The sequence below is a fragment of the Etheostoma cragini genome, chromosome 17 (genome assembly GCF_013103735.1).
Source record: "Etheostoma cragini isolate CJK2018 chromosome 17, CSU_Ecrag_1.0, whole genome shotgun sequence".
Taxonomy (NCBI): domain Eukaryota; kingdom Metazoa; phylum Chordata; class Actinopteri; order Perciformes; family Percidae; genus Etheostoma; species Etheostoma cragini.
In genome coordinates, this window is record NC_048423.1 from 25,283,346 (window position 1) to 25,306,552 (window position 23,207).

Consider the following 23,207-nt stretch of genomic DNA (forward strand, 5'->3'; position numbering starts at 1 on the left):
TATCCAAAATTCTGATACCATCAGGGGGGGGGGGCATCTAATAAACAGATATATTACCAACCAAACCCAGCCGGTGCCTCAGTGAGGACAGTAATCTGTGGTACTGGTGGACGTAGGTGGACACGCCCAGTCTTCTTTCACATGCTGTGTTTTTATGAGGTCTCTTCCCTCCAGAAAACCCGGCTTTAGGTGTGGCTGTAACTCCTGTTGATTCAGGATCTCCTCCATTTTTCTGTTCATTTTATTCCTAATTAATTTAAATTCCAAGCATTAGTAATTTACATTTAATTTATCTACATTTAGAAGTGTCATTTGTTTATATTTTCCATTTTGGCCGACACCCCTCGACGTGTCCCGTTACATTTAGTGTTCCCCTTCCTTGCTGGCCTGACTATCTATCCATCTATCTGTCTATCCATCTATCTATCTATCTATCTATCTATCTATCTAACTATCTATCTATCTATCTATCTATCTATCTATCTATCTATCTATCTATCTATCTATCTATCTATCTCTCTATCCATCCCTCCATCATCCATCTATGTAGCGGTCTTGGGGAGTACTTTTTTCTTATTGGCTGCAGGGTGTTTATTAAAAAGTGATATAAGACACCTACCAAGTAGTTTCAGGGAACAGTGTTCAGTCTTGTTTGTTACCGCCCAGTAATGAATAATAATTAATAGAAGCCTTGATCAATCAATGCAGATACGGTTAAACACACAGACATATGTGTGATTTAAAAAGACTGTGCAGATGTAGACCTGGAGTGTAAAACATGGGGGTCTTACATACATACATACCTGTGTTCTGTAAAGAATGCACGAGTGACATCAAAAACGCTTCTAAAGATCGCTCTGTGAATTGTGGGGATGGGTGGAAGTGACACGTGGAGGCCCACATGAAATGTTTGAGGATGAAACATAATCTTTTGAGTCCTGTTTAAATATGATGAGTAACACTTTTGTTTTTGAAACAATATCTGTTGATTTCAAATTGTAGCAGCCAGCAGTAGCTCCTGGGCTCCTGGGCCAGTGTGAATGGTCTGGGTGTAAATACATATTATGTGGAGTTTAAACATGAATATGTTGTGTTTACAGGTTATAAACAGGCAAGTCTGACTTTGTAACAGAGCCTGAGGTCCGATGACCAACCGGTACTGAAACATCGCTTGGTAGGCAGCCCGTGGGATGTTAGACCTTTTCTCCAGTGTGCTCTGTGTTCCTTGTGGTCCGGTGCAGTTAGTGCTAATGACTGTGTGCTCAGACCGTTGTGTTGACGTTGCCGGGCATACAAATTACCGTGGCTGAGACAATGTGTGACAAGCAGTCAGCCATGTGTAGACGGCTCTCAGAGGCTGCTTTTGCTCACAGAGATCCTGTTCTTAACAACCTTGTAAACCTGGATCAAACCAGTAAGTAGGGCTGAACGATATTTAAAAACAATCAAATTGTGATATTTTTTCCCCCAGTATTGTGATTGTGATTTAACATATACACATACACACAACGGTGTATTTATGTTTTTAAACTCATTGCAGAAGTTCTTTCAGTTCACAGTTATTATCTCCATTGACAGCTCATTATAATAATAATACTAATAATAATACATTTTAGTTAAAGGACACTGTACAGGGATACATACGACAAACAGCAAAACATAACATGCAACAATAAGAACAAGAGAAACGGGCAGGGCACATTCAAAGGGAATAGTTTTAAACTGATGTGTTCTGAGATGGGATTTGAAATGGGGGGGGGGGGGGATCAATGTTTCTGAGTTGGGGTGGTGATGAGTTCCAGAGACGGGGAGCAGAGCGGCTAAATGCTCTGCCCCCCCCATGGTGGTGAGACGGGTAAAGGGGACCGACAGGAAGAGGATCTGAGGGAGAGGAACGTTGGAGGAGGGCAGACAAATATGGGGGGGGGGGAGGTTCGGAATGGCCTAGAATGCAAACAGGAGGATTTTGAATTGGATACGGAACTGGACCAGGAGCCAGTGGAGTTGTTAGAGGACAGATGAGACTACAGAGACAAGTGAACCGAATGGAGCCGTGACCAACCGGTCGCCAAGCATCTCAAAGACCGAAGAGCTCCTCGGTGAGTCAGGGCGTCTGCTTTGCTTTGGTCCAAAGCACTTGATGAGTTTGTTTTGATTTCGTTTCCCACCTGGAAACATCCAGCGTACAAGTCCAAGAACATTCACTACTCTTATAGGCGGATGTGTCTCCGGGGCGGGAGCAAGAAAGTAAATACAGGAAGAAGGTCCTGGGTGGACTAGTGCATCTTTTTGCATCTCCAGGGTCAAACCAGCTCCTTGCCTTTAAACAATCAGTCTTCCTCGCGAGGGATGTTACTTTGTCTGCTCTAGTCACCGAGACTTTTCTCTGCTCTGATGGCGTCTGTCTCCAACTTCAGCTGTGGCTGGTTTGACCTCGGAGACGCGAGTGACGGACACCACAACCATTTTAACAACGTGAAATCACGTTATCCAATTCTTTTTACAACACTTAATGCAACAGTCATTTTCATTTTGATGTGCGGGTATTTGTATGTTCATTCATTCATTCAAACCTTTATTTATAGGATAAAAAACTCCTAGAGATTAAAAATGTCTTTTACAAGAGTGTCCTGGCTAGTGGCAGCAGCACAGTTTTAAATAGACAGAGAGACACTTCCAGGTAAATACGTAAACATACTTTCACTCATATTCAAACTGCCTTTCTGCAAGGTCCTTTAAAAAGCCTTTCAAAGAATAAAGTGAGACCAACTCCTTCAACCGGAGCTCATCTGAAGCTGATTCCATGCACATGGTGCTGCAAATTAAAAGCCTTTTTGCCAAAGTCAGTGCGGGCTTTAGGGACTGTCATGTGTGTTTGACCAGAGTTAATGGGAACAGTTTTCTCTGATGAGACACAGACTATGAAGACATGAAGGCATTCATTCATGTTTCCATTCATTCATAAAGAGTTTTAAGCCTAAAACCAAGCAGACCGGTCAAAAGAGGAATGGTGACCAAAAATGTGATTTGGATAACAAGAACAGTTTGAAAACAGCAAAAAAGCCAAAGGAACAAGACTGTTTATAGAAAGCATCACTTCAATGGTAGCTTGCTAGGCATCAGTGGGGGCAGTTAACATCTCCATGGTAACAGTTAGCTCCAATAATCAAAGACGCCACTGTTACAGTGTTGTTCCATTCATTTTAGGGAGGACAACCCTTGGACAAGGTAGGTCCTGATCAGTTTCTATGGACCTTAGTCTATGAGGTCACATTACATATACTCATTCTAATCCAGTCCATCTCCGATGTTTGAATAAAGTATATTTGTTGTCTAAACTTGACATTTCCATTTCACAACTCAACCTATAATGTTGTTTAGGTATGAGAATGTGTTGAACAAGCCGAGACCCTAAAAAAAGATTATGGCTGCCCTCTTTTCCTTGTCGTGTGTGTCATTATCAAATGGCAGCTGTTTTTGGATAGTTGGGATATCTGAGCACTGACGGGCATGTGGTTGCTGCATGATAGTCCCTGTGGTCAGTACAATGCCTTCATGTAGCTATGTCGTTTGTGAAAGCTCTACAGCAGGGGTCCGTGGGCTGGTCTTGCTGCATGTTGAGCTGGCAAAAGCAGTGTTGACTTATATATAGTAATACTATCTAGAGCAGTAAATAACAGCAACACAGGTGGCACTAAAAAGGGATGTGTTCCATGTCTTGAAGAATCCAGAGAACAAAGTGTTCCCTGACATTGTGTCTGTGGCCAATGATCGAGGCATATGAGGCAGGTATATGAAATGTGTTTGATTCCTAAGATGAGACCAAGACCTTTGAAAGGTGGTCTTGAAACCAAAATCAATCTTAATCACCATGGCTTTCACTACAGCTACCCTTCAAGACTAACACTGCAGTTAACACACTAAGTGGAGCCTCACAGACTCAAACACAGGCTCTAGACTCTTGTATACGTTTGGAGCCTCAAATCGACTAGCTATAATATATCTTAAGATGGTCAGTAAATGTTAAAACATTTTTATTTTGTTAATGGTTAATTTGGCAATTATTTGTCCTAAAGTTTAATATAATTTGTTAATGAAGCGTTCATCCATCTGAAGCATGGTTTGAGGAGTAAGAACATTGTGAAGATACATTAGTAAGTCTTACATTTAGATACATTATAAGTGGTGAATGGAAGCCATCAAACGTCTAATGGGTTAGCAGCAACAGGAAGCCCACAACCCACTGAGGAGAGGGCACTCTCAGAACTCAATGCTTTCCCCTCACCACAAGAAGCTATTAGAGGTTGTTAGAGGTTAGAGGCCCATTGTCTTTTGTGTTCAGAACTTCCTTTATCCCCTCACAAGTAGCATGATGAGGGTTTACGGCAAGGCTTCAACGCATACTGTAGCTCCATTGTTGTCTGCCGTTGTGTCATCCATTGCAATTGTTTGAATGTATCTTGTTTGAAAGAGTAGCATTTCTTGATTATTTTAAAGGCATGTGTTTTTGGACTTACATGGCTTGCGTTGGCTTTTAGCATGCTGTTATTGGGTTGTGCGAAGATTCCTATGGAAACCCAGTATTAATGTTACATCTATTTTCCTATAATCATGATAAATCTACTGAGCCCACTGACAGGCTAACCCGTTCTCTAACCCTGAGCTAAAGAACCTTTCACCTGCCATCACTCATCACTGTCACCTGATCAAAGAGCAGACACTCTGCAGCTATACCTACATTGTATCTGCTAAGACTTTCTCCAAAGTGCTGCGGAGGAAGGTCTGGCTAGTCTGCACACATTCCAGGATTGGAAAGATATGTGCTGTGGTTTATTGACATTTCTATAAACCAATCATAATTGTCTTGTTAAGCGCCGGTTGGAGCAGTGGTACCTCTGCAAAATAGTCTCTGAAAGGAATGGGTTTTGATGGAACATGTGCACGTAGGAAGGAAAGCTCTGGAATTAAAATGGCTGTCGAGTGTGTGATGAGAATTTTACTCAAAAAAAAAGAAATATATTTTTATTGTCGGTTCTAGCTCGGAGGATGGTTCCTGAATCAACCAGAGTTTAGAATGCCAACACAAAGAAACTTTTTAAATTCACTGAAATCCAACAGAAGAGGGACTTTTCCAATGTGTGCATTTAAAAAGATGTCATTCATTACTTTCAAAAGAGCAGTCTCCGTGCTGGGAGGATTTTTGCTAGAAATGGGAGGCTTTAATAGAGACCTATATTTCTGCATTTCTTAGGTTTCTTGGGCTTGATCACTGCGTGTTCTCACAAACTCAACGTTATCCTCAACAACGAGTTCCAAGTTCTATTGATGGGTACTGCCTGGTACGGAAGCCTGTCTGTGACAAGCTAAACTGCCTTGTCATATGTCATCAGGCCATGACTGGACCATTGCAGTCACTTATAACGCCTAAAGGGAAAAACAGCCCAGGCCCAATCACGTTGGCAAGGACAGTGTTCTTTACCAACAGATATTGAGCTTATAGATTGATAATAGATTGATAAAATGCTATAAATTTAGATTTTACTGGACATGTAAGGTCTTCTAAATTGTATGTCTAAACTATTGATCTACTTATCATGAAGAATGAATAATTTTAAAAACATATTTAGTTTTATGTGAAAAATATTTAAATCAATGGTGTCTTATCTGCAGGTCCAGTACAACAGTTATTCCCAAGCCCCCAGGAGTTAAAAGGGGGGGGGGGGGAGCCCATCAAAGCTGAATATAAATAAATAATGCATTTTAGCAAAGCATAGACAATTTTGTGAAAGAACTGCTGGGTAATCGTAAAGCAGATGATGAAGCCAAACCCAACACTACAACTACCAAACCAAAGGCAAGAAGACAGGCAGTGGTGACCATAATTTAGGGAGCCGACTGCCAATCTCCTGGTGGGACCACATTGGGTCTCGTTGGCTTACCTTTAATGGAAAACATTAACATTGTTCCCTCTCTCTCACACACACTATTTCTCATACCTCTCTCTCCCCGTTACAAAGAAACAGCTATTCTTAATTCAATTTGAAGGGGCAAAATGGAGAAAACAACAATCTGCAACAATTATACACAGAGCTATGTAACATTCTAATCCAGTAGATACATGAACATGGGTAAAGTATAACTAACATATAAATAACTAATGTAAACAGCCTATGTATACAGATCTTTCTCCTGACGGGGGGTTACCAAAGGGGAAAAGTTTGGGAACCACTGTCCTACAACAACTTGAGCGAAGCCACAGATGTTTCATGTTGCCTAACTGTCCATTTTCTCCTTTGTTGTTGCAGGATATGGAGAGATCTATCCAGTTACCTTGACTGGTAAGGTGGTGTGTGTGTTGTACGCCATGGTGGGCATCCCTTTAATGCTTCTGGTCATCCTTGATGTGGGAGATTTCCTCGCTATGCTGATGTCTAGAGCCTACGTGCGCATTCATACTCTTTGCAAAAACCTCCGCTCCCACACCTGGTCTCCATGGAAGGCTCGGAAGAGGACAAGGGACTCAAGCAACATGGCTCTGGAGAACGGTAACTTTTCCTTCAGCCATGAGGCTGTTGTCCGTGAACCGCTTGACATCCGGCACGTACTGCACAGCCAGGCGGCTGTACGGCACAACTCCATCCTGCTCCAAAACAACAAAGAGATCTTTGAGAAGATTCTTGCCAGGGAGAATTTACTTAGAAAGAACCCACTGCTCAGGTGCCTCTCTTGCCCAGAGCTAGACCGACTGCCACCATCACCCAAAGGAAATGCCATTTGGGACTTCACAGGGTTAGGGGATGGAATGGAAACACTGGATGTACCCTTTGTACTGATTCTTTTCATCGTGTTTGCCTACATTTTTTTAGGAGGTTGGATTCTGCCACTGTGGGAAACAGAATTCCATGGCTTTGACCCCTACTACTTCTGCTTTATCACACTCACTACTATTGGTTTTGGTGACATTGTACCAAATCATCCTAGGTACTTCATGCTTACCTCACTCTTCATCATTGTTGGCATGGCCATCATGTCCATGGCTTTCAAGCTAAGCCAAACACGAATTGTAAGCTGTTACCGCCAATGCATCAAGTTCATCAGCAGAGGACATGTGAAGACTTTCAAAGATCAAGAGAATGACTAAGTCACCAAGAGAATCTCTGCCCTAATGTCCATGAGTTGTACAAGCTCACAGTCTGTGGGAACTTGTCCAGTGCATTATTTGTGCTGGCTGTTCGGTTATAAGCATGAGCAAAGTAAAAAGTGTGCATGTGACAAATGCTTTTCCCCAGTTAAGATGGGTGATATTGAAATTGTTGCCTAACACGAATGACATCCAATTCTGCATATAGCTGTAGTAGCTGTAGTATCTTGAGTACTAGCAATTAAACTGCCTTAAACAAGAATAAAGCATTTTGCTCGTTGCTTTTGCACAGAGCTGTGTGCCTTATGCGCCGGAGCGCACTATACGCCTCGAGTTGAAAAAACATCTACTCAGAGCCAAAAAAGGGCTAAGGAGAGGTGATTCAGTGGTTTCTTTAGGAAGAACAACAAAAAAAGATGCAGCTGATCTGGGCGTTGTCAACCAAAAGGCAGTGCAGTGTATCAACCGCTTTGCAACCTGAAAACGTGTCTGATCAAGGGCCAGCGACTCTACAGAGGATGGGCACAATAGGGTTGCATTTGATTACAAGTCACAACTCTAGATTCCCTACTTACATGTAGGAAAATCTAAATGAATTTCAAATTTATTCATTTATACTCTATTTCAAATTTGGAGTAACCTGCAGATAATAATGCTATGCACTACAATAGTTCTAGAATAAATTAGAATAAAGAATGATAAAAAGTGTGTGGAGTAATAGGGCCAGTTTTTGTTGAAGCACCATTTCAAAGCTTGTATTTCCTTGAAATGATTATTATCATCAATTCTCTTTACAATATATATTTTTGTTTGTTTTTCCCCTATGCCTTGCTGCTGCAACATTGTGAATTTCCCCACTGTGGGATCAATAAAGGATTGTAAATCTTGAATATATAGTTAAAGCTTCATTTTGTGGGTACAGCAGCACTGGTTCGGGCTGCACTTTAACACTGTCTGGCATTGTGTTTACATAAATGGAAAAACTCTCATAACCTGGGCCTCATTTATTAAAGCATACATGGAACTGTAGGAACGCTATGAACCTATTGTACATCCTTCTGCTTGTACTTGTATAAGCTCACTTGAAAAAAGACCCACTCCAGACGGTAAAACATGATCAATTCATCCTTTTGAAAGTCTATGGATTCTTTTTTTGTCATTAAAGTATTTCTTTACTTTTTAACAAAAATTAACAACATACAAAGGACAACAAAATGAAAAGCAAAGCCCAAAAGTGAAAAAGTCAGTAACAACTAACCTTAAAGGACAACACCGCTTGAACCACTGTGTTCTTTGTGATTATATCATCTGCCATGTGTTTCAACACATGCTTCATGTATCAAGCCCTTAATATATGGAAAGAAATAGTCCCACACTAACTGGAACTTCCCTTTGACATTGTTACTCCTGCCAATCAAATACTGGTCTGATGCAGTCTCCGTCACCGGTTGAGTCCAGTCTGTGAGCCCTGGCGTGCATGTGCTCTTCCAGTTCCTTAATATCAGCCTTGCTGCAGTGATGAGGCCTGCGGTTACTAGCGGAATAACAAAATGATGTGTACCATAAGCTACATTTCTGCTTTAATAGAGGTGTTGCAGTTACCATAAGTGACTTCATGAGGGAACCTAAATGATGCTGTTGCTGTTTATTTCTTCGTGTTGGATGACTTCCTGTCCAGGGCCTTTCTCAAGGCTTGCAGGATGCTCTTCTTGTTGTTTGACACGTTGTAAGCGGTCAGCTCCACGAGAGCCTCATAATCCTCTTTTGAGTAGGTTAAGTTCTGGGTGGTGTACGGAGAGTTGCTGCTGCTCACATCCACCTCCCCAGCTTTCATTTCTTTCTGAGACTCCCGCTTCACGCCTGTAAAGACACATATGATACATATGCAAATGGTTAAATTATGTTTTAGAAATCAAAATATTTTACGAACACAAAAATATTGTTCCTAATATGTACTGTATACGTATATATACGCCCCCGCTAGTTAGCTTAGCTTAGTGAATGGAATCCTATGTTGCAGTTTAGCATGTTGGAAGTAAAAGTGAGTTGATGCAAAAAAACAAAGCCTAGTTACTTCTTTTGGCCTGCGTATTCACAGCGATTGGGTGGAAGCACAGGCGAAGCACTGCTGCATGGGCGCTAAGATCAGGCAGCACCTTAAACCCCCCCAACTTCAGTAAATAGCTGTCTATTTTTCCTACAGGAGACGTGAATGGCGAGGAACATGGCGGTTTTGTGAGAGACGAAGAGGAAGACTTCTCAGACAGTCAAGATCCAGAAGCATACCTCTATGAACCAGAGTCCTAGACTTTTTTTCTCGGTGTGTTAAGCAATGCTATTACCTGTTTCTGGTTATTGTTTTTAAAAAACTAATACATGTGCTAATACATGCCAAATAGCCAGAGAAAAAGATGTGTTAAGCAATAGTTTGCTACGATAACAAATGCTGCGCTAAGCTCAATGCACAAAGCAAAGTTTCATTAACTTTCATGTAGATTCCCACCTAATTATCAGTAATTCAGCAGATGATTGATAATTTAGAGGTTCAGAAGTTCTCCGGTGGACGGTTTTAACAGAAACCGAATGACAAGGAATGTCAGTGTGGAAAGGTTTCGATTGACGCTGTCTCTCACACTAACCTAACGCTACTGTTGAGCTGCCGATAAGCACGTGAATTTAAGTTAGGCTTTTGTTGTGAAAGTTAAAAACTGAAGTATAGAAAGCTGTAATGCCCGGTTTTTAAAATGTGGAAAGAGTCGTTGCCGTCTTGGGTTTCAGAGCTTCAGATTACAGAGCCTCCTGGCTACAGTGTAGTAATGCATCCTGGTAGAAAATAAAAATAAAATAAGGGAAAAGTAGCAACATTGTTGAAGTGATATTAGCCACTTAAAATGGGCGTACCAGGGCGTTTGTAGTGTTTGAATGAGGCATTGACAAGTGGGAAATGAACCACTATCGGGGCCCTGGGATTCTCCATGTCCTCGAAGATGTAGACCTCCTTCACAGGCTCTTTTTCCAGACTGGCAAAATCCACCCTGGGAAATGGGATGTCATGGTCTTTACAGTAAGCAGCCGTCTTCTCCATGACCTGATGGATTAAACGTGATCATAGAAAGCAATGTTAGTGTTATGGAATAAACATTCTGTTTCTTCCCAGATGATGCCTCCTCCTCCTGTTTACATTGAAGATGTGCTCTGGGTCCCATGAGTAACTCAGAGTGATGAGGAGATCCACATCTCTCTCTGGCCGCAGGACAGGCACACAGCCAATATTTATGGCATGACCAGCATCAACCAAACCCAGGGTGGAGTCACTAGGAGTCAGTTTGTTTGGGAAGGCATCTGGATGTGCATCTGGGCAGAAAACAAAGCAAGACATAATAATGAATCAGTCTTCAACCAGTTGCAAGAACAGGTAGTTGACTAGGAAACAGAAGATGACACGCACTTTTGTTCTGTGTTCTCTGTCGTCAGTTAGTCTTGCATTGCATTGCATTACACCACAGGTGCATTCTGGGATTGGAGAAATGCTCTGGTTTATTAGCATTTCTGTAAACCAATAACAATGGTCCCGCAGTGACGATTGCTTGGCTAAATAGTCTCAGGAAGGAACTTCAGCTATTTTAATTAGCTGGATACATGGTTAACCCTCATTGACTCTTACCAGCCTGGAACTGCGGTGTCCTTTCAGAGACTCTGCACACTGATACCAGAATGATACTTCTGGTCAAAGCTCATTAGCTCTTACCAATGTATCCCACCAATCGGTCACAAAACATCCCAGTTAGAGAGGAAGTTCCATAAACATATGTTTTGTAAATCTGTACAATTATCCCCCTCAGCAGCCTGGGACATGGGACACTTGAAAACTGAAGCCTCTAGCTACTGCTCTACTCCTAATATCTTCAAAACTGTGTCTCTCCTCTGCTCCTATGGCTGTCTCTACCCTACATGCATTGCAGCAAGAAGCTTAGCATTGATCCAAAGTTGTTGATGACAGTGCACTGTGCGAGCAACATATCACATTTAGAATTATCAGAATATCATGACAACAGAACAGAGAGATACCTTTCCAGGCAACAAAGTTGCTGTGCTTATTGTAGTTGCAGTGCAGGAAGAGTCCCCGCATGAAATTGTACATTTCAGCAATGACTGGTCGATTTTTGAAAAAATCCGTCACTATTCTGGTGATATCTGTGATCGGATTTATGACATGTGTGTCCAGAGTTGATGGTTCAGCGTCAACTTCTGGAAAAAAGAACCCAGAATACAGAACACATTACATAACTTTCATTTAGTATGTTCTTAGCTAAACTCCCTGGTTGGGAGCTTTCTTAACAGCTATCCAGATATAAACAGTTGGGCACCAACACATGACTGGATCTATTGGGTATCGCTGCATTTAGTTTTAAATCAGGCCATAGACTCACAATATGCTAATCTAACCATCAACATAGTCTCAACATGAAACAGTCTGTGGTTAGCATTGACTAGGATTGCAACTATTTGTTATAAATCAACCTGATTAGGAATAGATGGTACCACGGTCAACTAATGCTAATCATTTGTACCAGCAAGGATGAAGTTGTGCACATAATCTCCATGGTTATCATGGTTATGGTTATTATTGATCGCCTGGTGTTAACTCGCTGGGCCTCGTCTGCCTGCCTATTCACATCATAAGCACTGAGAGATGTCTTCAGAAAGAACCAATGGGCTTGACACTGAGTAGTGATGGCCGAATGAATCTTGGTGAACCAGTGGCTTTATTTTCTGAGCCCACTAGATGGCGCTCTTGGTTTTAAGATGAAAGGCCTAAGGCATTGCAATTCAGTGTATTCCCAACACTTTGTTGAAGAGAGAGCGCCATCAAGTGGCTCAGAAAATAAAGACACTGGTTTACAAAGCTTCATTTGACCATCACTAATGCTGAGTACTGACAGGGAAGGAAAGTCAGAGTACTGAGAGACAGAATCCCACATTGTCACTTTGTGTTCAATTGGTTAGCCTTTCAATAGGATATGCTTACAAGAGATTTGTAGAAACTATTGCTTTATTCTTTTATTTACATAAAGGCTAATTATATGTTTTTGTGCACTATAAAATCCAGTACGGCAGCTGTACCTGTTCTGTTGACATCAGGTCCAAGCCAAGGGCTCCACGAAGGCTTGCACCCGGTAACTTGTGACCATAGCTGAGTGATGTTGATAGAAAATACACTGCTCCATATTCCTGACAAGGTTAGGAGAAACAAAAGATTGGAGCACTTCATACTTCATACTTAATACTGGGCAGTGACACTGCAACAGCAACAGGGGTCTTACCCATCAGATAAGGGATGCGGACTTCTGGGAGTTTCTTGATGATATGACCAATGAAGAACTGACTCCCAAAATCTTCAGTTTGGACAAACGCTCCGTACTTCGGGATGCCTACCTCGTAGGGGGTAAACTCACACCACTCTGTCAACAAAATGGGTTGTTTTATTAAGCCCTATTAGAACAGGTCAAATATAACCTGGGGACCTACAAATTTGTAATTATTGTGGCTGTTCCCATGTGTCATTTGTCAAGTGAAAACTCCACCGTAAACTACCGACCATATTTCACCTGACACCGATGTTGTTTGATAAGACTAGTTCCGTGCAAATCGGCATCTTCGTTATTCAGAGTTGTATTGGCTGTGTTGCCAATTATAAATGAAAGTTTTGATGTATGTGGGGAATGATGTCGGTAAAGCTTAGATTGGGCCCATAAAATCCAGCCCGACCCTACCCGAGCCCATGCACGTTGTGCAAACAGCCCTGGACCCATATAGGAGACGTTCTTGTCTCAATCATCTAATAATTATTATTATCCCGTGTGATTGCACCACATAAAATAATATATACTACCATTTAAAAAGGCCTGAAACATAATCAATCATGCTTTCCCCGGTCTTTTTATTTTAGTTACAGTCATTTGAGGGATGTCTATGATTGCCCTGAATCTTTAATTCTGTCATCAGCCTGGTGGTTATTAATTTTATCATATCCCAACAGTTTGATAATTACATTAATATATGTCTATCAATTTGTCCTTCAAAGGTTCAGTTTCACACGATCAAACGTGTAGTTGTGTAGACAAAGAATACGCACTTTGCACAATATCTCCCGGATTACATGGTCATCTATTAAAATAAATAAAATACAAATGGGAACTTCCCAAATATTTACCAGCTTCAGATTCACAGCCCTTTAATTCATTCTTCATGTTGACAGCCGTGTATATGGGCAGAGGGTTTTGGCCGTCCTTCACTGCTCTCTGCTGCGCAGACAGGGTACTGGTGATTTTCTGGGATTTCACCCACGACAAGAAATATTATTGGAAAAATTAAAAAAAAACACTAAAACTAAAAAAACAATTATGATGCAAAAAGTTGTCAAAGTGGAATATAGTATGATTAAGTGTTCAGCTGCTAACCTTCCCGAAGACAAGATGCTCAAAGATCAGGCCCGCCATGTCGATGAGTGACACAATGTAACCGGCCTTCGCTTTCTCAGCCATTTCTTCACTGTAGTACCTCAGTTGCTCAAGAGAGAAGGCACTCAGGATGCTCTTGGTCATTTGTGTCTTTGTTGCTTTGATGATACTGTCTATGTCCTGTGACCAGTTAGCTTCCTGATACAGAGTAGACATAGCCCTGTTCACATGGGGAAAATAGTGTTTACAAGGGTGCAAGGATTTAGGGCGTTTTCCCACCGACAGCTTTCGGTTGACTTGAACTAGAGTTTGTTTGCCCCACTGGTGCGGTTACTATGGGCAGGTAAGAATGCAGCAATCGAACTCTGGTGCACATCAAAAGAGGACCAAAGAAGCGTACCACAACCTGCTTGAAGAGGTGGTCTCGGTATGCTTTCAATCCAACTCAGGAGCGGTTCTGGAGCAGAGCAGCAAACTGTAGCAGCGTGCAGTGTTTCTATCACAGACGGTGGTCAAGCTAATCGTCCATCACTCCTATCTCCGTGGTCAAACCAGCTGCTGCTAAAGTTGGAGACAGACCCCGGCAGAGCAGAGTGAAGTCTTGGGGACCAGAGCAGAACCAAGTCTCGGGGACCAGACCAGAGCCAAGTCTCAGGGACCAGAGCTGACACAGTAACGTGTCTTGCGAAACAATGTCTGATACTTTTAATGAAATGAGCTGGTCTGACCACTGGTCCTGAACACAGGACCTTCTCCCTATATTTACTTTCTTGCTCACGCCCCCAGACATTTCCAACCAATGAGAGGGCTGGACGTTTTTGTTTGACTTGTAATGACGCAGTATGGTACGCATGGATTTTTCCAGGTGTGAAACCAAACCTACCGAGGGCCAATCGCTCAAAATGTCCTAACTCACCTGATTCACAGCAAAGCTAACATGATAAAGGTGTGAAAACAGCCTAAAAGCAACTCATAAACCCGGCAAACTTATCCTGACTTAGACATAACATCTAGACAGGGTTTGCCAGCAGTTGCTTAACAAGTGTGGCTTTTATGACAGCGGTAGAACAAAAACAGGTCATGCATTTTATTCACAGCCCCACTGCCCTGTTTCCTAGTACTTCATTATGTACTTCATATGGAGCCGGAACAGCCCAAAACGTAAGGGATTGTCTGTCTCTGCCTGATATCAAGCACATTGATATGAGGAGACTGTGACTGGTGAGACACTTGACTGGTTCACTCACCATGTGGATCCTGAAACACCAGTGATGTAACTGGCAGCATCCAGGACCCCTATATCCTTCAGGCCTCTCAGACCACCCAGCAGGCCTACCATTGCTCTGGCCCCTCCCCCTGAAGCCACCACTGCAACGGTTGGCACCTGAACAGAGAATTGAGAAGTTTTGTTCTAGCAGCTCTGTGAGGTTGTACTTCATATAATACTATATCCACACTAATACGTTTTGGTTTTAAATATCTTTTCCCAGGACTGTTGTCTCATACTTGTCTCGGAATCATTTTGATAATTGATATTCAGTAAGGGGTGGAAAAGTGTGCAAGACTTGAAGTACAAAAGTAACAGTGTAAGTAAATGGACTTTACCTTTTTGGTTTTAGGTGGAGAGTTAAGGCCTAAAATCTTCTGCAGAGCCTGTGCCACCACAACCTTTCTCTTCTTCAGAAACTCTTTCTCCTGAGGGGGGATGTCAGCGTCCAGACGAACTGCAAGACGTTCCTCCTCGCTGTGGGTTGAGGTAAAAGCAAGTGTAGCATTACACAAAGCTGAAAAGCAGTCTTTCACTGACCTCTCCTGGTTGAGAGGTGTTGCACCCCTGAGAAGTCACAGCATCCATGTCTTACATATTTTTAATATACTTTTGGTCTGGGGTTTTCATGGTAGGGTCCAGGCTTGTCTGGTGTGTGATGGTTGCTGGCTGTAAATCAAATGGCCCCTTGGAGATAATAAAATGTCTTCCACCTTGAAGCCCTTAGTTTCAGTTAGGGGAATGTTAATGCTTAATCACACAATTACATGTTCAAAATTTGTTGGAACTATTTGGCTTTACTGGTTCATATTGGTGTACTGGTTTTCCATTTAGGTGTGGATGAATTTGACTGCCCCCCACAGAGACCTGACCTCAGCCCCATTCAACACCTTAGGGATGAACTGGACCAACATCTGTGTTGGACCTCACTAATGCTCTTGTAGCTGTATGGGCGCCAGTCCCCAGAGCCAGGTTCCATTATCTTTGGAACCAACAAGCCCAACGTATGTGTAATTATGGGTGTCCACATACTTTTGTTTGTACTGTAAAGTGGAAGTAGGAAAGCACCTTACCCTTTATATGTTTCCACGTCTAAATCCACTGTGTCCTGTGAAGGGGAAATGCCACACTTTATGAACAATAGGACTGGACGTGCTTAACTCACATAGACACTTAGAAAGCTTTGAAGACTGGGTGCTGGATCACCTCGCACCAATTGTGTGTTGTGGTCTATGTGCATGTGCTTTCTTAATGTGTTGTGGGACATTTGCATGTTGCAGTGCAGTGGCCTCTCAGGGCCACCATACTGACAGCATGTGGGAACAATCGGGACAATGAATCAAACACAGTCCTCGCATCATCTTCCCGCCACACAGGAGTTCCCCGTGGACCAAGAAGAAAAGGGACCATTAAACCCACAAGCTAGGTTCCTACCTGATTAATAAGAAGGGACACTTTGCGTGCTTGTTTATCTGGTAGTGGCTGGAGTTTTATCGATGTTTCCAATGGAGCAAAGGTTTGATCAGAGGGCTGAAAGACAGAGACTTGTTTTACATTCTTCAAGATTCGGACGAGGCCTGTAGCAGTTATTGTAGAAGAAAGCTATGCATTCTATAAAATTGAATAACAAAAGGGTAAATGCTTCATGCTTCCCGTTTCTCATTTGATTCCCTCCTCCCTTCCCTAAGTAGTTTTTTTAAGAACAACGCCCACTGATTAATGTGTGGCATGTCTCTGTCCAACATGTAAAACAAAAACAAAAAAAACTCACTGCCACTCCTAGTTCTGTCTCCAAGTCTCTGTTGATGTAGAAACGCAGTTTGGGGGTTTCCTCTGCATTAAGTGTGTAATTCTCCTTATAGGCACCCCTCAGTTTCAGCACCTTGTCCCTGGTATCTGGTGAGAGTAATAGAATATGCAAGAGAAATATTCATGTTAATCTGTGAAAACAATAATGAATACCAATTTTGCTGTTGCTTGATGAGACGTATTACGCCTCAGTAACAGTTGTGTCCTGATGATTGTAGATTTCTGTTGTTTGTTGTCTGTCCCTGGTCGGACTGTTTTTTTTCATCAGCGGGGGGAGCTTGCAACAAATTTGAATATCTAGAAATTTGAAAGAGACTAAACAGCCACACCTAGGCTGCAACACTCACTGTGAGTGCAGGTTAAAGCTGTGGTGCGTAGTCTCTGTCTCCCCCATGAGGAGTTCTAAGTAATGACAACCCCACTGGCGGTGTGTCCACATGATACAAGCCTTCCGTTGTCAAACACTTGCATGGACAACAGCGCAACTTCCAACAGAATGTAGAATAATAACATGCACCTTACAATTAAGATGAAATACAGTACTTGTTGGATTTATTTTTCATCCAGTAGCTCTGAGGCAATATCAGTATTCACTTGGAGTTGAAAATGAGTGATTGTGAGGCAAATATTCACTCTCTTTTTTACAGTTCAAGTCTCTTAAGTCGCAGCATTCTCCCCTGTGTTCCCCTTCTCTTCACCAACTTTATAAGTTTCTGAGCTCTTTGGCAAAAAAAAACAACTGCCTGCTTGAATTTCTCGTCCTAAAAAGCTATAGGTTAGGGGGGTGAAACACTCTGGACGACCACAGTCACTGTGGGTTCATTTCTACTAGTCTTTCGTATTACACACGCATATATTTGACCTATTGTCAATATAATAACATTGATTAAAGTCGTTTTAACTTAGATTAGTTATTTTTTCTACATTTTTACTATAGTTTATACATTCTTTTATATCTGTGAATGTGGTCTGAATCCATCTTTCACATTATTGAAAGTGAAAGTTGAAGGTCATTGATGGACTTATGGGATTGGACAGAATAGAAGCCTGCGTACGGTCGTTGCTGCGTAGCTTGTTGACATCAATGTCCAGTACAGAGAACGGGGCAGCCTGGAAGACACAAACAGAGACCAGTTCCTTTTGTTAGGAACATCAAAACACAAAATGACTAAGGCCAAACTTAAGGCCGTAGTGTGTGGGGCGGCCGGACCGCCGACATGGCTTCTCATGGCTTCATGTTCTGATATTCCATTTTGATCTTCCAAACACTGTCAGGGTTTCAGCCGACATGGAGGATGGAGTGGTGATGTTATACTGTATTTATTCAGATGTACTACATGGTGATACCGTGTCCCATATCTTACCACAAGGATGCCATTAGTGAGATAGTCACAGGGGGGGTCCTCACTACAAAAAGATACACAGTATTTATTTAGGAGCAGATCACACGTTATATGAATTAAGGAAGAGCAAATGTCTGTGTATATTTTTAAGGTAAAAAAAGCTACAGTCACCTCTGAAGAAGCTCAAACGCTACAAGAAGTTTTTCATCCTTCTGTAAAAGAGTGGACAAGGTACACTTACTGATACTGTACTCTACTGTAATACAACTTTGAGGTACTTTCCTTGACTAGAGTTTTTCCATTTTCTACTTAAAGTTGTACTATACTACAATTCAAATGTTGCATTTATTACAATGCATTTATTGAATCCCTTTGCAGATTCAGATAAGTCACATCAAATATTATCCACCAATGACTGATGATAGTTAATCATGTTTTATTAATCCCTTGGTGAAATTCAAAGCAATATTTATATAAAAAACTACCAGCTGCAACATCAACGTTACGCTCATATTAATGCATACATTATTAGAATTCAACAATGTAATGTCAAGTTCAGAAATGGGTTATTCTGCATACTGAGTACTTTTTCTACCTTACGTATGTTTTTGATGCTAATACTTTTGTACTTATACTTGAATGCAGGACAATTCAGGACTGAATTGAATTGAAAGGGAGTGACGTTCAACCATGACCATTTGATCAACACACTTAGAAAAGCAAGAACATACTCATGGACACGAAATGCATTTGTACTGTGCAGTACTTGAGTAAGAGTACTTTTTTATTTCAAAGTTGTTTTCATATTCATTTCGTGTAAATGTGCCAAATTTAGCCGTACAGGCTAATTTTCAAAAGCACAAACATAAGCACAAAGACACATCGTCTATCTCACTTTGAAAAATAAACAGCAGTGTGCGCATGTCTGGAGAAATTGCAGGGAAACATTTTGAAGAGTTACTGTATGTCTTCTATACAGAGTCACAGCTGTGAGGAAAGCCAAAGTACTGAGTACTTTTTGTATATTTTGATGCTAATACTTTTGTACTTTAACTTGAATGCAGGGCATTTTCTTTCTACACTGCTGTATTATTACTTTTACTCAAGTAAAAGAGATCGGACTTCTTGTGCCACCATTGAATGGAATGACCTTTAACCATTTGATTAACACAGTAAGATAAGCCAGAACACGACACACACACGGACACTAGTACAGCTGCATCAGTCCTAGCCCAACATGAGCTCTTACCTCAGGGTTTATGTTGAAGACCTTGGTCTCCTTCTTCCCGACTGTAAGGTTCCTGACATCAAACAGAAGAGTGGAGATCAGGTCATCCCGGGCCATGGTGTCCTCCTCATACAGCTGCATCTCTAGAATGTTCTGGTAGGAACAGCAGAGGGGCTCACTGCCGGCTACACCTCTACTTTTCACAATTTACATCACTTACTTTATTCATGCAGTCTGCATTGACTCACTTTGACACTCCTGGGGACCCTGAAGGTAAAGGTTTCATTCCACTCCGGGTTGTTAGTGTTTGACACAGTTGTTGTGCGGTAGGTTATGGCCGTTGCCGTGGGGAGAGAGAGAATGACATAGCAGTCCGATTCAGACCCTGAAACATGGAGACAGGAACATGTGACCCTTTCAGCCAGGCATTGCCTAATGGGAAATCTTTAAAGGTGCCCTGCCACACAAAACCATTTCTACTTGGATGTTTTGAAATCTGCTGGTCAGTCTGACATCATGTTCTCCTAGCTCTTTAATATTCATGAGCTGGTTAAAGGATGCTAAAAGCCACGCTCTCATTGGCTAGCTGTTAGCCAATCAGAGTCAAGCAGCTTAGCTGGTTGAATATTAATGAGAACTGGCCCAAATGGAGCTGAGTCTTCCTGCACGCTTTCTATACCACGCTAGAATGGCTTGAAACAAGGTAACCACAGTAACCAACAGAGTCCATTACCACAAGGTCACGAGATAGGTGTGGCAGGGCACCTTTAAATAAAGCAAGTGAGAATGATTTTGAAAAGCGTCATTCCGAGACATTCACAGCACAAATGTTTCCTTGTAAAGCATGTGAAGTGAAAGCAGTACTTACAGTAGTCTCTGGACTGACGTGTTTCAGCTCTCAGTATGGTGACATATAAGGTCCAGTAGGAGACCACCTCCTTCTGTTAAATTAGCAAAAAATCAGTCAATCACAACAAGACTCAGGCGGCATGCACAGTTCTCCTATCAGGGTTGACCGTGTAGGCTGAATCCAAACGCAGCAGAACCCTTTGCTAATTGGGAGAGGACTTGATAGAATATTTTTGGTAGAAGTATCTCTAACATTATTTTATCACTGACCCAGTTGCAGCGGACTGCTGCTGACTCACTACACATAAACAACATAGATTTAGAATGCAAATGGCTGAGGATATCCTGTTCTTCTGTGCACATGGCCAGTCTGATCTGGGGCTTGCATTCACCCCTTGGGATCATACAGATTCATAGATTCTGTGTTGGCGTTCTAACCTCTGGTGGAATTCTGAGGACTATGGTTACCTGGTCTTCAGATCTCTGCAGGGTAAATCCAGACAGCTAGCCAGACCATCTGTCCAATCAGAGTTTTCTGTTGACAACTAAAACTACTTCTGAATGTACACATGTTCCACCAAAACAAGCGGAGGCACGTCATTGTGTCCAGCTGCCCAAGACGATTGGGATTGGTTTAAAGGAATGCTGATAAACCAGAGCTGTTTTTTTCTCTAATCCAGGAATGCTGTGCGGACCAGCATGGACATGCAAGATCACCTGGATCTGGTGGGGTATAGCTGCAGTTCATCTGAATCTTTGGCTGTTCGGACCTGTCCCGCGGACCAGCTGCATATTAAACCACAAAAAGCCATGGGGGGGCAAAGTGTGCCAGCTCTGTGTTGGGACAGGAGCAACTCTTGGTAGCAGCGGCACAAACAGAAACAGACGGTCAGGTTTCTTCTCTGATGAAACCGCAGCGGTGCATACTGGAGAGAAACTGAAACTAAAGTATCCCGCTTATTGATCATTAATACCAACGTCGGTATGGATATTGTTGATATTTGGATCAACACACCCACCACTACAACACCACCCTTCATGTTAAATGTGAAATTGCATATTGTGCTTATTAAGTGGTGTGACCTAACAAGTCAAACCTTATTAGTATAGCCTTGTCTAGCCAATAAGACTGTGGTGTGTATGCAGACCTTACCTTTTGGAGGGGACTGACACCTTTCCTCTCACTACAAAAAAAACAGAAACGATTTTTAATTACCTTAGAGGCTACATATTTCAAACTAAAATCAAGTAAATGAAAGCAATGAAAAACTAATAGTTACCTGTCCAGCAGCTTAAAAGCCATCCAGATTCTACGCTCTGACCACAGAGGAGAGGGAAGGAAAATATGTAAGAACGTGAAACAAAGTACTGCTGCTGCAAGATTGGAATGATAAATCATATCCAGATAGCAAACTAGCTGCAGTTTGCAGTGAACCAATCAGGACCTGATCCCTGTGTGAAGGCAGCCCCGCCTGTGTGAGTCACCTCATCTTATACAAGACTCAACACACTTTCCCTACCAACCGGTGGTTTCAGTGGTCACAATGTTACACTTACTACACATAACAAGCAAGAGTGCTACATATTTATGACACTGAGAAGGCTGTACTATGAAGGTCTAGTACTAGGTGTTCTTTCTTTCAGAAGATTATAAATGTTGAGACATGTTGTAACCACTGGAGATCGATGCATAACCACATGTAGAGATATTAAAATGAAATAGCTTTTTGTATTCAATTCAAAGTTCAATTTGTTCAATAAAATGTTGGAAATGATTTTTTTCATTTGTTTCAAATTCAACAAGCAATGTGTAGTATTTTAGCAGAATAAACAAAGCAGCAGAACTGCAACTGAGTAAACATTTATATCTGTTTATTTATTGCAAGTAATGTGGTTTTATCGATAAACCGTAACTCTCATTTCTTTAAAATCAGGACTGAAAACCTTTCTGATTGATGCTGCCTTTCTTTAAACAACTGTTAATTTCTTACACTGCACTGTCACTTTTTTCATATATTATCTGTTTTTACGTTTGTAATTGTTTTTAATGGCTCTTTAATGTTTAATATTAATATTAATGCTATTTTTATCATATCGTGCAGCCCTAATTTTTACATTCGTGCTGGGCGTTGGTTACATTTCCAGGACAGCCCGGTGGTGCAGTGTTTAGAAGTACTAAAAATACTACTAATACTAACTTCTATCACAGCACACACGCACAAGCTTTCAAGCTGAATGGTTGTCTGTTTATGTGCAAACCCTCTGGTTGCCAGGCAACCTGTCCAAGTGTACCCATCTCTCGCCCAGTGTCAGCTGGGAGGGGCTCCAACCACTTTTGACTCTCTAACAGGATAAACAGGTACGTGTACTGTACATTTAAAGATATCTACTACTGCAAACCTCTTCTTCTAACTTGTTTTCAGTGTCTCCCTTTAAGGACGTTACTGCGTTACCATGCACATGTCTACAGGTGCTGTGAGAGTATGTTTTACCTCATGGTCTATGCTGAATTCCTTGGTTTCCTTTATCCCTGCAGTCAGACTGCTGATGTCATTCTTGAGGGAGGAGATGATGTAATCACGCTACAGGTTCTCCTCATCACATAGCTGTACCTCCAGAGTGTTCTGGAAACATTACCATACGTATAGCGTTTAGGGATTTTTTGTCATGTGCTTCCTTGAAAAACCTTTTTAACAAGGTTAAGGTATCTCCATTATTTTTTTATTATTAAATGTTTTCTGTTTATCTATCTCAGTGGTTAGATACACTAAAAGTAGACAGTCACCATCAAGCCAATAGAAATAGAATAACACAGACTTACTAGAGTAATGCTTCAAACATAAAAGATAAGGGCACATTTAGTAGTAGTAGTAGTAGTTCATGTTGTAGCTGGGCAGTGCAGGGCATTAATGGGTGTAGCAGGATGTAGCAGGGTGTAGCAGGGCATGTCAGGGTGTAGCAGGGTTTAGCTCAGCGTAGCAGGACATAGCGGGGACAGAGCGGTCCGTCTGGTGTGACAGGACCGAAGGGGCCTGTCGATTAGTCGCTGACAGCTCAGTATTTACTAAGAGAGTCGGTTTTTACTAAAGAGCAAACTCTTGCTTTGTTT

General features: G+C 41.7%; 2 protein-coding genes across 3 annotated transcripts in view; one reads left to right on the forward strand and one right to left on the reverse strand.

Moving 5' to 3' along the window:
* kcnk18 (potassium channel, subfamily K, member 18) overlaps positions 1-7,764 on the forward strand; it is a 9,257-nt gene extending 1,493 nt beyond the window's left edge. Inside the window, exon 3 of the mRNA XM_034898845.1 lies at positions 6,306-7,764. Within this exon, the coding sequence (XP_034754736.1) occupies positions 6,306-7,141 (836 nt within the window). The 3' untranslated portion in view covers positions 7,142-7,764. The remainder of the gene's footprint in view (positions 1-6,305) is intronic.
* A 590-nt stretch (positions 7,765-8,354) lies between these two features.
* On the reverse strand, positions 8,355-21,546 carry LOC117960725 (cytosolic phospholipase A2 zeta-like). Of its 2 annotated transcripts, none has more exons than XM_034898847.1 (21): positions 21,379-21,546; positions 21,252-21,282; positions 20,118-20,190; positions 19,498-19,634; positions 19,271-19,402; positions 18,193-18,230; positions 18,043-18,085; positions 17,734-17,788; positions 16,641-16,765; positions 16,304-16,399; positions 15,943-15,977; positions 15,208-15,346; positions 14,850-14,986; positions 13,603-13,822; positions 13,356-13,473; positions 12,466-12,603; positions 12,266-12,373; positions 11,210-11,389; positions 10,323-10,495; positions 10,043-10,229; positions 8,355-9,001 (listed from the first exon to the last, which is right to left on the reverse strand). In XM_034898847.1, the coding sequence occupies exons 1-21, from the start codon at positions 21,495-21,497 to the stop codon at positions 8,787-8,789; spliced, it is 2,499 nt and encodes an 832-aa protein (XP_034754738.1). In that variant the 5' UTR covers positions 21,498-21,546; the 3' UTR covers positions 8,355-8,786. The 2 variants fall into 2 exon arrangements, with proteins under 2 accessions (XP_034754738.1, XP_034754737.1); XM_034898846.1 differs by having other exon boundaries at positions 18,193-18,233.
* Between the last annotated feature and the right edge of the window lie 1,661 nt (positions 21,547-23,207).